The sequence below is a fragment of the Pygocentrus nattereri genome, chromosome 1 (assembly GCF_015220715.1).
Source record: "Pygocentrus nattereri isolate fPygNat1 chromosome 1, fPygNat1.pri, whole genome shotgun sequence".
In the NCBI taxonomy this organism is placed as follows: Eukaryota; Metazoa; Chordata; class Actinopteri; order Characiformes; family Serrasalmidae; genus Pygocentrus; species Pygocentrus nattereri.
Window position 1 is genome coordinate 12,152,209 of NC_051211.1, and position 15,741 is coordinate 12,167,949.

The 15,741-nt window shown below is 37.9% G+C and overlaps 1 protein-coding gene across 1 annotated transcript; it reads left to right on the forward strand.

Moving 5' to 3' along the window:
• Positions 1-715: 715 nt before the first annotated feature.
• cdca7b (cell division cycle associated 7b) lies at positions 716-13,872 on the forward strand. The gene is made up of 10 exons (XM_037537005.1): positions 716-963; positions 5,563-5,691; positions 5,947-6,078; positions 6,181-6,567; positions 6,661-6,723; positions 8,226-8,396; positions 8,643-8,789; positions 9,826-9,975; positions 10,609-10,745; positions 12,704-13,872. The coding sequence occupies exons 1-10, from the start codon at positions 946-948 to the stop codon at positions 12,723-12,725; spliced, it is 1,356 nt and encodes a 451-aa protein (XP_037392902.1). The 5' UTR covers positions 716-945; the 3' UTR covers positions 12,726-13,872.
• Positions 13,873-15,741: the final 1,869 nt, after the last annotated feature.

Consider the following 15,741-nt stretch of genomic DNA (forward strand, 5'->3'; position numbering starts at 1 on the left):
TTGTACCAAATTATTTTACTATATTGACAGATACGTTTGCTTAATTCATGAACATTTCTTAAAAAAAGCACCATAAATGTGTGGAAATATGTTTATTAATCTTACAGTATTCTTACAGCAATCTCTAAATGAGGACTAATTTACATTTACAGCATTTGGCTGACGCTCTTATCCAGAGCGACTTACTGTTTGATCATTTTTACTCAGGTAGGCGAAGGTGGTGTTAGGAGTCTTGCCCAAGGACTCTTATTGGTATAGTGTAGGGTGCTGACCCAGGCAGGGGACTGAACCCCAGTCTACAGTGTAGAAGGCAGAGGTGTTACCCACTACACTAACCAACCACCATCCATTGATATACTAATAGATATAACCACTAGATTTAAGATGATTTCACTTGCCAAGATCATTTTTTGCTATGTGGACAGTTGTGTCACTAATTTAAAGGTGTTAAAGCAGGAGCCTCTGAATCACTAAATTGACTGACTGTTGTGTATGTGCTACAAAACATATTCAACTGGAATCGGTTCAAATGAACGATTCGTTAACCAGCGGTTCAGCCCGCGTGGAAAACTTTCCCGCGAAACTACAAAGGCACTCGCCGTGGACTGTTCCATTGTGAATACAGACATGTAGAGGGGGGGACGCTCAAACGAGTGTTGGGAAATCTGCCCTGTGTTCACGAAAAATAGAATTTGTCGTCTATTATTCGTTATTAGATAGTGTTGATTGAACGGTCACGTGGAGTATCCACTGGAAAAAAGTCTTTCAAAAGCACATCACAGCGCTTTAGTCATTGCTCTTCCACCCCCTGCATTTTCACCCTAAGTGCTTGCGCCTTTTCGCTCTTGTTGTTTTTTAAACTCTCCGTCGCATGAATGGGATTTTAATACAGCCAATTTCAGTTAAAAAGCTATAAACGTTTCGTTTTTTCTTTTGAGACTAAACATGTCCACATCGGTGAAGGTAAGGACGATAAAGTTAATGTTTTTCAGAGGTTTTTAAAGCTTAAAAGAGATATTTTTTTGTGTATTTTTAAGCCAGAAAACTTGGCACATTTAACGGTATTTCGCTAACCTAGTTAACTTTAGCTAGCTAGCTAGTTAGCTAACTAATCTATGTTGTGGTAAGTAAAGGAATTGATGTAAAAATGTCGAAAACTCTCTTTTAGTGAATGTGAACTGGATGTTCTGTGTGAGGCTGAAACTCTGCTTTCCTGTTCTCCAGCTTCTTATTCGAATTTTCCCGTTCCACCTTAAAAAGTGCAGCATTAGACTGTGGCGCCTGCACCATTTAAGGTGGAACGGGAATTAAGATTAAGAAGCTGACTTCATTAGTTTGTCCTGTTGTGTGAGTGTAGTTTTTTCTTGTCAGCCAAATGCCGTAAATGTAAATGACTAATTTATTTCTCACATAATTCTGAAACCAACCTTACAGCTCAGTTAGTTAGCTGTGTGTAAAGCTGTTGTAGATTGACCAATAAATTCGTTCATTTGAATGTTTCACATTGAGCAAAACGGCCTTCGTGGTTTTGATTGCTGTGTTTTTCCGCTGGTACTGAGAGGTGGAATGTGTGGGCGAACGGCTGCGCGATATGGACCTGATGTGCGATGCAGTTGTTCGATGTTGCGATAATAATTGTACGATATGAAGTGCGATCATTTTAGAATATTTATAAAATACGAACTGACCTGATGAAGGCCTGAGGGAGAGAAGTTGTTGCCGATATGGCAAATATATAATGTACAATACTTTAAGCTTTTCATGATACATAATGCGTATTTCAATATATATTTTTCAAATACTTAAAAATGTATTTTTTTAGTGTTTTGCATGATGCACTAAAAATAATGAATTGTGCTCACTTTTTAATGAACCACAGTAACGTAGTGATCTTTACAATTATACTCAGAAAAGCATGTTGTGACATGGTTTATCACGATAATGTTGAAATTGGCCCCTACAGTCGTACCCCTGGCAATTAACCGATGAGTTGATTTAGATGTGTTTGGGCAAGAAAATCGCCTCAGAAACTCTGCAGGGGTCCAGGGGCCATATTACAGAAACTTCTTACGTCTGAGATCTGCTTTGTTGTCTTGGCAACTTCAGTTAAAACTGAATTTGGGACAGAAGCTGTTACAGAACATAAGTCTATAATCTTAAGTCTATAATCTAATCTGATTTCCAGATTAGAAAACAGTATTACAGAAACATCCTAAATTGCTGAAATGTCCTAATTAACTTCTGTTTTATTTGTGTTTCTATTGTTTTATGCAGTGATACACAGCATAGTTCAAGTTCAGTATAACCAGCAGGACGTTATATTTATCTACACTGAAAACGGTGGATTGATTTTTATTTATTTATTTATTTTAAACAGCATTTAAAAGCCCCAGACTCTGCAGACATGATTTCCACTGTCCCCTCTTATTACCTTTGTGTGTTATTGTTGATGAAAACTCATCAGATAAAATATGACAGTGATGGTGGTAAATAGTGATAATAATGTCTGTTTATTAGGAGGAATAACGTTAGCACGCTCTGCTAAAGCATTTGGGAAATGAAACTGAGAGGCGATGCTGTGATAAAACAGCATGAAGCGCTGAAACGATATTATTAGCTCTCAGTTTATCGCACTTTAGTTTTATTTGTCTTTCTTTACACCAGTAACAGTTGCTAATGTTAGCTGTCTGTTTCCAAGCAGCCGATGACCTGTGCGCAGCTGAAACATACATTTGTAATCAAAACATTGTTAAAATGTAAGTTACAGTTACTGTTACCAGGGTGAAAAAGGGTCGAGAGAACTGAAGGTAAGAATATTGTGAGGGCGCTCCCTGTTGGTCAGAGCATCGCCGTTCTCCAGTTTCACTTTGTATTTCCAAACGCTTTAGCCGAGTACAATAATGTTATTGCTCCTACAGTCCTGCTCACCATTATTGGCAACCATGATGTTTAAGTACATAATGTGGAATATCTCCTGGAAAAAATGTATCAAGTGTAACAGCTTTTTTCTATAGAGAAATTCAGTTTGATACAAAAGAGCAAATGATAAGCAACATTTAAAACTAAAATGTTTTGAGCAATGAGCAATGTTATTAAGAAGTTTGCCAAGCATGGAACAGTCAAGAACCTACCTGGACGTGGAGGGAAGAGGAAAATTGATGAGAGATGTCTTCGAAGGTTGGTGCGAATGGTGGAAAAAACACCACATCAAACATCCAAAGACCTGAAGGCCAACCTGGAACAGTCTGGGGTCATGGTTTCACACTAAACCAAGCAGAGCTTTATGGGCAAAGGCCAAGAAAGACACCATTGCTGAAGAAAAGACATAAAAAGGAACGTCTCAGCTTTGCCAAAGAGTACCTGGACAAACCACAATCCTTCTGGGAAAATGTTCTGTGGACCGATGAAACAAAGAGAGAGCTTTTTGGTAATGCACACCAACAGTTTGTTTACAGACGGTGCAATGAAGCGTATAAGGAAAAGAACACCCTACCTACAGTTAAGCATGGTGGAGGATCCATAATGCTGTTGGGCTGTTTTGCAGCGTCTGGTCCTGGGGGCCTTTTCCGTATCACAGGAATCATGAAATTGGAGAATTACCAAGAGATTTTACAGCAAAATGTCCTACCCAGTGTAAGAAAACTTCATTTGAGTCGAAGGTGATGGGTCCTCCAGCAAGACAAAGACCCAAAGCACACATCCAAAAGCACACATGAATGGTTGAAAAGGAAGAAATGGACTGTTTTAAAATGGCATGGCCAGCAATGAGTCCTGATCTCAATCCCATTGAAAATCTGTGGGGTGAGCTGAAATCTGCCATTGGGCAGAACTGCAAAGGAAGGGTGGGAGAAAATACCAGCTGAGAAGTGCAAGAAGCTTATAGATTGCTACAAGAAATGTTTGGAGGCTGTCATCACTGCCAAAGGGTGTGCTACCAAATATTAAAGAGGGGTGCCTTTATTAATGCACATGCCGTTTTTTTCTGTTTCTTCTTTAAAATGACAGCATGTAAGCTGAAAAACAATGTTCTTCATTATATTACTTTGAACCTCCAATTTAAAAATCCTGATAATATAAATTTGGTACATTTCCATGTATTTCTGAAGATATTGTACAGGGTATGCAAAAAATGAAGGGGTGCCAATAATGTAGAGCAGGACTGTAAAATTATTCACCACCATCACTGAAATATTTTATCTGATGAGTTTTCATCATTGTTATGAACATTAACACACAAAGATGATCCAACTGTTTGCTTTTGATTGGTCTAACTCCTCTACAGGCAGTAAGCTTAAAGCTGAGCTTTTTTTTTTTTTTTTTTTTTCCCTCCCCCTTTTCCAAAATATTTCATTTGCACAGTTGTCCACTTCCAGAGATGTAGCTGATTGGCAAAGACGTGTTTGTTGTCTAAATTCTGCTTCTTTTAGAACTGTAGCTGTGAGTTTAACCTAGCTGACAAAAATAAGAATTCAGTAGTCACCCAAATAGCCCAAAGCTTTTCTGTTAAAAGTACATCCCCAAAACTTCTTTCAATGCACTGAAACCCCATCCAGGCCTCCATTAAGGTTGGTTAGACTTGCTGATGTGGTTCTAATCTGAGATATGTACAGCATAAGCATTGTAGCATGTGCACCACAGGCAGCCACTTTAGACAGCAGGATCTGTATTTACATTCATATCAGGACTTATGACAAGCAGCGTGATCTGAGATCAGTCCTGATCTGTGAATACCAACCATGGTGTTGTCTGAGATGGCTGCTGGTAGTGGGTGAAGCTTTGTTAATATTTATAGTTCACAGTAAGTCATACTGTACCCTAAACCACATTCATACCTTAAAGAAGACATGGATGCATTTTGACAGAAGTTTTGGCCATTTATTTACATAAAAGATTTGGGTGTCTATTGAGTTGTAGTGTTTGTTAGCAAAAGTAGCTTTGTAGTTCCAGTTTTAAACTACAAAATGTGGATGTCAGACAATATTAGTGGGTTAATTACATTGGGGTTAAGTGGAAATTTAGGCAATCTAAATTTCCCCCAAACAATTTCTTTATCATTCTAAGAAATAGCATAACTGGGCCAGGAGTGGGGAAAGGTCTGTGAGTCACCATTTAAGGCTTACATCTTTACTCTCTAATACACATCTGTCCTGCTTTGTAATTGGTTACTCAGTGCTTGAGTAATTTTTTACCTGATACTTCTCAAGTTGCTTTTTGGAAAAGTAATTTTACTTCTACATGAGTCACTATTTCACCAAGTACTCACCAGAATTCTACCCAGGTTATTTTAATCACACCTTGAGGCAAATAGTGAAATGTTCCTTGGTTCACACAAGATGATTACAGATTCTTCAATCTATCTCTGCATTTTCTCTGGTGTAATAACATCACTCTGGCACAGTACACATGTAATGTAATTTCAGCTGTTCTGTTATCACAGCCTGTCTCAGTGCATTTGTTGTGAAAACTAATGCAAGAATGAGAAATTTGCCTGTGCAGCTTTAGTGTAGGCGATTGATTATGCCTAAGCTTGATTAGATGTCATTATTTTATTAAATCTTTCAGAAAGTTTTGGCAGATATATTTGAAAGCCCTAGTGATGAAGAAGAATTTCTTGGTTTTGGCGTTGATTCTTCAGAAGAGCTCTCCGAGGAGAGTCGAGACAGCCTCCGCTCACAGACCTCCTGGAAGCCAGTGAGTACTTTATATAATATATAATATATATATATATATATATATATATATATATATATATATATATATATATATATATATATATATATATATAAATAATGTTCTTTTTCCCCAGTTACCTTCTCTTCAAAGTGTTTGTTTTTTGATATAGGATTGTATGTGTCTTCAAAGCAGTGTAAATGGGTTGCAAATCTGAAAATTAAACAGTACTGTGGGTTTGATTCTGGGTTCATATTGTGTCTCTTTATCTTATAGGTCCTTCATTTCAAGTCTAAATTCATTACAGATGATTTGGCACATATCTTCATGGACACAGACAGTGAAGAGGAGTTTGAAGGCTTCAGGCAAGAGGAGAGCTCTCTTTGCAGCCACTGGACGAGCTCCAAGGTGAGTGGCAAGTATAAGGATTATTTTTCTTTCTATCTGTGACCACATATCTTTTATATATACATATATACACACACACTTTAATTCCTCTTTTTCTGGTAGGTTTTAGAGTCGGAGGAGGACAGTGATGACATTGGTTTTTATTCAGATGATGACAATCCAGCCCAACAACGAAGGCAGAGTTCTGGATTATGTGTTGCATTCAGGTTTCCTCTCAGACGAAGCTCCAATCATGAAAGGCCAATGCCAAAGAAATCCTCCAAGATGGCCAAGTCAAGTTTTCCACCAGTCACTCAGCCTACAGCAAGAACCAGAAAGAGGAGAGGAGGCCCAGCAGATGTACCTGTGGCATCTAAAAATGGAAAAACTGAGAAAAGATTTCATATCGCCAGAAATGAATCTGAGGAGGAGGAGGATGATGAACTGACTGAGGCAGAGATACAAATACTAAGCAAAAGGGCTAAAAATATTCAGGAGAACAAAGCTATGGTAAAAGGATTGAATTACATAGTTCAGCATTTAAAATCCTTGGGAAACTGGGAATGTTATTAATTCATTGTTCATGTATATGTTTGCTCACAGCTTGCAAAGCTATTTGCAGACCTGAATGCCTTACCAGACCTCTCCCCAAAGACAACGCCTTCAGTAAGTGCTAATTATTTTTTTTTTTTTGACATTTTCATTAAACATGGATTAGGGATGCACCCTTATTGGAGGATTATGGGCTGATGCAGATATGAGATTTTTTTTATGTACACATTTGCCAAAACTGATATTGAGGCTAATGAATAAATTTATATAAAATTGGGACTACACATTTAGTAAAATTATGCTGTTATTTTGGCACAGTGGCACAGAATCGCCTAGACCAGTGGTCAGCAACCCAAATGTTAAGAATGCCATTTTGTCTTGTTTTAGCAAAAAATCAAGCCACCTTGGGAGCCACAACATTTTACCATCTTCACTGTAAATGTGTAGTGTCTGCTAATGTATAGTCAAAAAATATAAATGAAAATCCAGGTTTACTTTGCTCTGCTTTAAGCTTTAGCTCAGCTATAGCTGCCTTCCTTGCTTCTTCGGCAGGAAACTTTTCTGCAAAAGTAGAAGTGACTCTTGTAAAATTCTCTGAATGTTTGACCCCTTTTTTTTTTTTTTTTTCTTTTCAAACCAGGTTCATGTCGCTTATCGCTGCGCAGTTTCTTGTATTAATTTTGTAGTTCCACCTTAAATGGTGCCTGAGGTGCCAAAACGCTGCACCATTTAAGGTGACACCTGGAAAATTTGAACAAGAAGCTTGCGAGTGATGAGACGACTTCAGTTTTGCGACTTTTTAGTGTTTGACAGTTTCTTGTTGCAGATTAAACATTGTCAGCAAACAAGATGGAGTTATAAATGCAAATGTGTCTCTAAATGTATCAATGTTTGTCTTAAATCGTTAAACTTCTTGCCATTTCGTTAATCTACTGAAGGTTGGCGCACTGACTGCTGGTCAACAAAAAGCAGGCAACTATCTTGCCAAGCTTGGCTATTTGCTGGTCACACAGCAAAGCAGGTTGCCTGCTTTGCTGTGTGACCAGCAGTCTGTGCGGCAACCTTAAGGGTTAAAGGGAGAATAAGCACTTGTGTATTAACTGCAGCGTTTAAGAACATTTTGATTGAAAAGGAAGTATAATTAGCCCTGTTTAATTGGATTTAGTGCAGAATAGTGTGTAAAATGTTGAATACAAGTAACTGGGTTGTTTTTTTCAGTAAGATTTTGATTATTTAATTTTTTTAATTATTTACTATTGTGACGTGTGTACTGTGTAAAAACAAAGAAAAACCTTCCTGAAGTATTGTGATATTACATTTAGCCATGTTGCCCACCTGTTTTATTTCAAAAAAGGGATGGAAAGTGTTCCATGATGTGGGCCTAGGTGTTTTTAGAGTGAACAGAACTTAATAGTGAGGTTAAAATAAATTTGATTTTGAGATCCTCATACAATGGGTGGATGAAAATTGTACTTAAATTGTAAATAATACTTGCTATTAAAAACTTCAAAGTGAGATCAAGACTGGTATTTGGAAGTCTTATTACCTGCTTTTGCCACTTTATTTACTGCTTGCTCCTCTCTTTAATAATGTCATTAATTTCTGATCATGTGAAGAAAAGGAAGCAGCATGCTCCAAGAAAGCATGTGTCTGAAGTGCAGAGCGAGAGGCGGAACCCAAGCCGCAAGGCAAGACCCCCGGAGCATTTTGGGTTGGAGCAGGAGCCGGTCATTTCTACGAAACCAAGAGGAAGGAGCTTAGCAATAGACCTCAAGAAACTAATGGAGGTAAAAATGCATTTACAGACTCCTCCTGTCATACAGCCACAGTGTTTAGCAATAGCCAAGTGAGGTTTTCTGGATGCTGTCAAAGCCAGAAATAAATTTTTGCAGTCTTACTGCAAGACTAGATTTATTCTTCTTGCTGCTTCCAAGCATGCGTTCAAGAGATCAGGTTGAGTTTTGACAATTAATTAAATGATTCATTTTTAAAAATGGATGTTTCATAATCTTTTGATTCTTTAATGTACACAGGTGGACATGGACTTGCGAGAAGATGGGCACAGGCAGAAACGGCAACACAGAAAGCGCACTTCTGTGCGAATGCCAGAGGACATCACAGAGGAAGAGCTGGACAATGTTGCTGACCGTTCTAAAGACAAAATTCTTGATAAAGAAAATGTAAGTTGGAATTGAGATTGTAGTAATCACACGTTGCTTGAAACTGTGTGGAATTAAGTAACCTCAAATAGACTTGCATGTATGAAAGTGTAATCTAGGGCTGGGACACTTTTTTTAGGGCTGAATCCCATTTGACCCCTTGCCCCCTACCACTTGGCACTTGGGGGGGGGACACCAGCAAGATGGCTGCACGAGCGACCAAAGAAACAGAGAAAGTATTTTCTCTGTTAAAAAAATTACTGTTTTATTATCTTAGTTTATTGTCGTCTCAGTGTATTACGGTCGTTATGGTCGAATTAGTGGTGGGTGATTTATAAATTATTGTCTTATTGCCCCTCTTTGAAAGCATATGATTCCCTAAATGTAACTGAAGCCCAGCAGCGAGGACCTGAACTTTTCCCTTCTCTGCCATCACTGAAGACGGGCAGGGTTGCCTGCCGAGCAGTTCCAGTAGCCTGTGAATTTATTTATTTATTGAGGGTTGTCCCATTTCGTACGGAACTCTGTTCCAAGGAGTTAGGGTGACACTCAGAAACAAGGGGTAGGGGTAAAACCACATCCCATTCTGCTAAAGGTCTGCAAACAGCCACTGGCTCACTGGAGCTGAAACTCTGTCCGCTCAGAGCATTACAATGAGAGAGTACTGCAGGAACAACCATGTTGTAAATTATAGCATATTGCATTGTTTTGTCTGTAAAACTCAGCCTCCATATGGAATAGTCCTTAATGGAAACTGTCTTGCATGTAGTCAGTATAACATCAGTATGCCTGTGGGTTTTAAATAATGAGAAACTTAGTTGTCTTGATTTTAGCAATTTTCAAAATTGCTAATTATCCCAGAACAGCATCTTTTGACAAAGATCAGGGTTCAGGATGGAAGCTGACACTGTTTAACTATGTAATATGTATGTCCATTTTATAGATACAGAAGCAAGAGAAACTGGCTTACCATGTGCTTCTGAAAAGCAACGGTTTAATTTGAAGGAATGTGTATTTTGTGGCTCATGTGACTCATACAAGATAATGTGTTTCTCAGGGCAGTACATGTCATCAGTGCAGACAGAAGACTTTAGACACCAAGACTGAGTGCAGGAATCCTTACTGTCGAGGGGTCAAAGGCCAGTTCTGTGGACCCTGCTTACGGAACCGCTACGGCGAAGATGTTCGCACAGCCCTACTAGACCCTGTAAGTCTTTTTAAAAAAAAAAAAACCCTAACCCTAATAAATCCTGTTGGTTGTGCAGTAATAAAAAGATCACAGTATATAGTGCATAAAAACACAAACCGAGCTTGCCAAAAGGTTACACCACAAAGTAATTGCTGTTAGCAGGATCTTGTAGCAAGTAACCAGTATTCAGCAAAGCAGTTTGTTTGATTGATTAGCACAGTAGAATTAAACTGAAGCCTTTGAAAGAGAATGATGAGTGATGTCATGTCAATAATGAAAATAATGTCATGGGTAATTTTCTTAGACACTCCTGGTATATCCTTTAAAACAGAAATGTCAAACTGGGGACCTTCCTGGCCAAAGTGCTGCAGAGATTAGCATTTACCCTCATCTAGCGCTCTGAATTCAGTTTATGAAGGCCTTGTTAATTTGCTGATAAACTGAATCAGGTGTGTTTTAATGAGGCAACATGTTGAAGTTACAGGCTTTTGGCCTGCAAGGACTGGAGCCTGATACATGTGCTTTGAAACCATGTTATCCTTAGTTATGATTTCATATGAGAATTGGTTTGCAAGAAAGAGTATGTCTAGGGATGATTAACCTTTTTTTTAATTTGGATTTTATAACAAGGTGGTGTCTTTTTGTCTGTAGACATGGGAGTGTCCTCTCTGCCGAGGCGTGTGTAACTGTAGCCTGTGCCGAAAACGAGACGGGCGCTGTGCCACAGGTGCCCTTACCCGCTTAGCCAAGTTTTATGGCTATCACAATGTCAAAGAGTACCTAGAAAGGTACGTCCACTTTGGAATGATGTTTTATTTATGTCAGTATCATTTATATGCTTATAGTCAGAGATGCTTCATTTGTTTAATTGCCATTCGAAACACAACTAAGTACAATTATTCATTTTTAGCTTCTGGGGGGAAAAAAAACAAAACACATTTAACAGCAATTTACATCAACTAAGTATGATCTTAACTGTTTCAGTATTTAGTGTGTCCTTTGCCTTTTGTACCGTTCTTTCTTTCAGTTTTTCAAAGAATTCCGCTGGGATTTTTATACACACCTCCAAAGTTCAGTCTTAGAAATTGGTTGCATTTTTTTTTACTTTTCACAATCCAGGAAATCTCAAACACATTCAGTGATGTTGAGGTCCAGTTTTCTGAGGAGTTCCTTGACACCCCCGTTCATAGATGAGAGCTTCAAGTACTATTTCTCTGATGAGGACAGTTTTGATGGTCTGCTGTGTCGTGTAGTTGTTGGGTTTTTCTTTTTTTTTTTTTTTTCTTTTCCATCAATATAATATCAATAATATCATTAAAAGATTCAGAGAATCTGGAGAAGTAAGGGGCAAGGTAGAAAACCAACATTGAATGCCCGTGACCTTTGATCCCTCTGACGGCACTGCCTTAAAAACCGACATCATTCTGTAACGGATATTCCCACATGGGCTCAGGAACACTTCAGAAAACCATTCAGTGAACACAGTTCGTTGCTCCATCTACAAGTGCAAGTTAAAACTCTCCCATGCAAAGCGAAAGCCATATATCAACAATACGAGCTCATCTGAGATGGACTGACGCAAAGTGGAAAAGTGTCCTGTGGTCTGACGAGTCCACATTTCAAATTGTTTTTGGAAATCATGGATGTCGTGTCCTCCGGGCAAAAGAGGAAAAGGACTGTCCGCATTGTTATCAGCACAAAGTTCAAAAGCCAGCATCTCTGATGGTATGGGGGTGTGTTAGTGCCCATAGCATGGGTAACTTGCACATCTGTGAAGGCACCATTAATGCTGAAAGGTACATACAGGTTTTGGAGCAACATATGCTGCGGACATCCCTGCTTATTTCAGCAAGACGATGCCAAGCCGCATTCTGCACATGTTACAACAGCGTGGCTTCGTAGTAAAAGAGTGCGGGTACTAGACTGGCCGAACTGCCTCCAGTCCAGACCTGTCTCCCATTGAAAATGTGTGGCACATTATGAAGCGCAAAATACGACAACGGAGACCCCGGACTGTTGAGCAACTGAAGTTGTACATCAAGCAAAAATGGGAAAGAATTCCACCTACAAAGCTTCAACAATTAGTGTCCTCAATTCCCAAATGCTTACTGAGTTTTGTTAAAGGGAAAGGTGATGTAACACAGTGGTAAACATGCCCCTGTCCCAACTTCTTTGGAACGTGTTGCAGGCATCAAATTCAAAATGAGTGAATATTTGCAAAAAACAGTTTATCCATTTGCACTTTAAATATCGTGTCTTTGTAGTGTATTCAATTGAATATAGGTTGAAAAGGATTTGCAAATCATCGTATTCTGTTTTTATTTGTCTTACACAACATCCCAACTTTATTGGAATTGGGTTTGTAACTAAATGAATAAATACATGTACACCGATCAGGCAAAACATTGACATTATTAACTTTGTTTCTGTGCTTATTGTCCATTTTATCAGCTCCACTTACTATATAGCTGCACTTTGTAGTTTTACAATTATAGATTCTAATCTGTTTCTCTGATACATTCTTGGCCACCTTTTACCCTGTTCTTCAGGGGTCAGGGCCCCCATGGACCCTCACAGAGCAGATACTATTTGATGTTGTGTGTTAGTGTGTGTTGCGCTGGTCTGAGTTAAAAACTCCAGCAGCAATGCTGTCAGATGTTATGCCTGATCTGTGTGCGTGTGTCTGTCTTTGTGCCTCCTGTCAATTCCCATTACCTCTGATATTATGCATTTCTGTCTTTTGCAGTCTACAGAAGAACCTCAACTGAAGCCTGGCTGCTGTTGGAATCGAGCTGCATTTTATCAGGTGTTGGTCAGAGTTTAGACAGGGAGTTTCTTTTTCCTTTCACTGTCCAAATCCTCAAGGCTGCTGAGATATAGATGAAAAGCAGTCCTGATTTGATTTCGAAAGCCTGCTGTCTACCAGCAAAACAGGCAGTTTCAGTTGGACTGTAGAGTTTTAGGAATGCTTTTTCCACTTTAATCATTCAATCATTTCCTTATAGATTTAAAGAGTTAGTTGCTCTTTATTTTGACTTGCGCATAGTTTGTTTTTCTTTAGCTTTGTAGCTTTTAAAGAAATCACTTTGCATATTTGAGGGTAAGTAAAGGATCACATGGTCAGATATGCAAATAATTATGAAGCCAGTCAGAACTGCTACGTGATTAAAGAACTTGCTTACTCACTTAACCAAAACGTTGTCCACTGTAAGAAATCATAAAGGTAATGCACTGGATTTATGTCAAGTTAAAAAAAAAAAAAAAATTCAGCCTACTGTTTTATGCTTGTCTGTTTTCAAATTTGAACAGACCAAAGGATTTTCTTCCTAACATCTTTAAACATGTTGAAACTTTTAAACTGAAAACATGAAGCTTTCTATTGGAGCTCTGAAGCCACTTAGAGAGGTGTATATGAGTACGTACCATGTTTTAGACTGAGATGGGCACCAAATTGAGTTCATTATTGTAACATAGTTTGGAGATGCAAAATATTTTGTTGTTTTGACTTTTTACTCCTGCACTTTTGAAATTGAGAAGTGACTCGACATTTTGCCGCATTGTTCAGTAAATTTCAAGTATTCCCCTCAATTAAAACAGTAAAACATATGTTATGCTGGCAATTGTTCATTTTGATGCATTTTTGAGGAGATTCAGTGCCGGGTTAGAGGCAAAAGATGCCAGCAGTTGTGCTTACCAGAGATGGACGGAAAGAGAAGCATGCTGTACATGTAAATTGGTGAATCCCAGGCTTGAACTTGGTAACACACTTTGTCTTTTATTCATTTTAATCCAAACTCTTTAAATATCTAGTTTACTGTCCCAGTAAAGCTCTTACATTTGGCATGTCGCATGTAACTTGACATACGTAATCTGTGGAATCAAAGTTGTTTTCAATAAAGACCTGATTTCAGTTCAGTTTTGTAATAGAATACTTTAATCACTTGTACTAATTTTTTAAAATAAAACTTCTGATATTCTGTTATTCCCTGTATTTGTGTACTTTAACTGATTGAGAGATACTAAATACATGTCAGGCTACAAAGATGATCTAAAAACGTTCTTCAAACTGCACCTTAAATGCAGTGACTACTAATAAAAAAGGCTAAAATTTGATGCTTGGGTTAAAAAAAAAAAAACAGTATAAAGGCGACAAAATGACACCAAAGCAAAGCCACAAATTTAAACATTTTAAAGCTGAGATGTCAAAGGTTTTTCTTTAAGTAAAAGCAGCACCAAACAATTGTCAACAGGCTTTCATCAGTGCTACAGAAACATGAAGTAAAAAAATGAGAACTCTAGGCTACAATTAGGGATATTTTACAATAGCTTACTGCAGTTAACATTTCATGTAGTTTAGCTTTTACCATTTACTGCATTGTGTTGCAATTTATCTGATCACATTCCTAAATGTAACAAGTTATTCTTATAAATAAACCATTTTACCTGCTTGGTTTTACATAAACAATTGTTGCCATATATGAAAAGTAATTTGATGTGCACAATGGGCATAGATTAGCATTCTGCTATTAGACACAATAGACAAAGGCCTTTTCACATTTTTGTAAGTAGCCTTATAAAAAATTATTTTACAAATAATTACCAATTAATTTATTAATGGTTATTAATTGGGTCATAAAAATCAAAGGGCAACAGTGAGCTATTGTCCATTTGAGTTAAATAGATGTCCATTTTGAATTTGATGCCAGTGACATGTTTTAAAGTTGAGATGGGCATATTTACCACTGTTACATCTCTTTATATCTCACACTAAGTGAAATGAATTTTGATTTGTTGGACCACATGACACCTTTCCTCTTCGCCTCAATCCATCTTAAATGAGCTTGAGCCCAGAGAAGGTGGCAGTGTTTCCGGATCCTGTTCATATATGATTTCTTCTTTGCAAGGTGGAGTTTTTAAATTGCATTTGTGGATGCAGAGACAAACTGTGTTCAGAGACAGTGTTTTTCACAAGTGTTTCTGAGCCCATGCAGTGCTGCCTGAGGGCCCAAAAATCATGGCCAGCAAATACTGTTTTTTGGCCTTGTCCCTTACATACAGAGACTGTATTCATACATTCAGATTCTGAGTCTTTTAATGATATGTACCGTAAATGATGAAAAGCAAAAGTTCTTTGCTGTTTTATGTTGAATGTTATTCTTGAATTGTACTATTTGCCTGTACAGTCTTTCACAGAGTGCTGAACCCCTCCTCATCTTTACTTCTGAAAGACTATTTAAGCTAATTCGTTGTAAGATTATTTATTTATTTTTAGCATTACACAACTTTATCAGTCTTTTGTTTCCCAGCTTTCTTGAAGCATGTTCCTGGCATCAATTCAAAATGGGCATATATTTTTCAAAAAAAAAAACTTGTTTCAACATGTTTCCTTTGTACTTTTAAAAAAATTAAATATAGGGTTTAAATGATTTTCACTTCATTGCATTCTATTTTTATTTACATTTTGCAGTGGCCCAGCTTTTTTGGAAAAGGCATTGTATGCGTGTTCTCTTAATGATTTTAAAGGTGTTTATGTCTTAATTTCCACTCATCGACTAATTTTAAACCATAAGTACTTTTATAAGGCAGTCTAATTTTAAAGTGGTACCAATAAATGTCAGCCCTTTTTTTGAAGCCCACCTACCTTCTTTATTTGTATCCTGTTTGTCTTTTTGGCCCTCAGCCCACCACAGACACATGCACTTTGGCTCCACCAAGACTTAAAAGTAACACCATGCGGTTAGAGGAACAGCATGAAGAAGTACCTATTCTAGATAGCAGTCCATC

Coding starts and splice junctions, on each gene's coding strand:
- cdca7b (XM_037537005.1), top strand. Junction 6,568..6,660: donor TTCAGGAGAACAAAGCTATG/GTAAAAGGATTG, acceptor GTTTGCTCACAG/CTTGCAAAGCTATTTGCAGA. Junction 8,397..8,642: donor ACCTCAAGAAACTAATGGAG/GTAAAAATGCAT, acceptor TAATGTACACAG/GTGGACATGGACTTGCGAGA.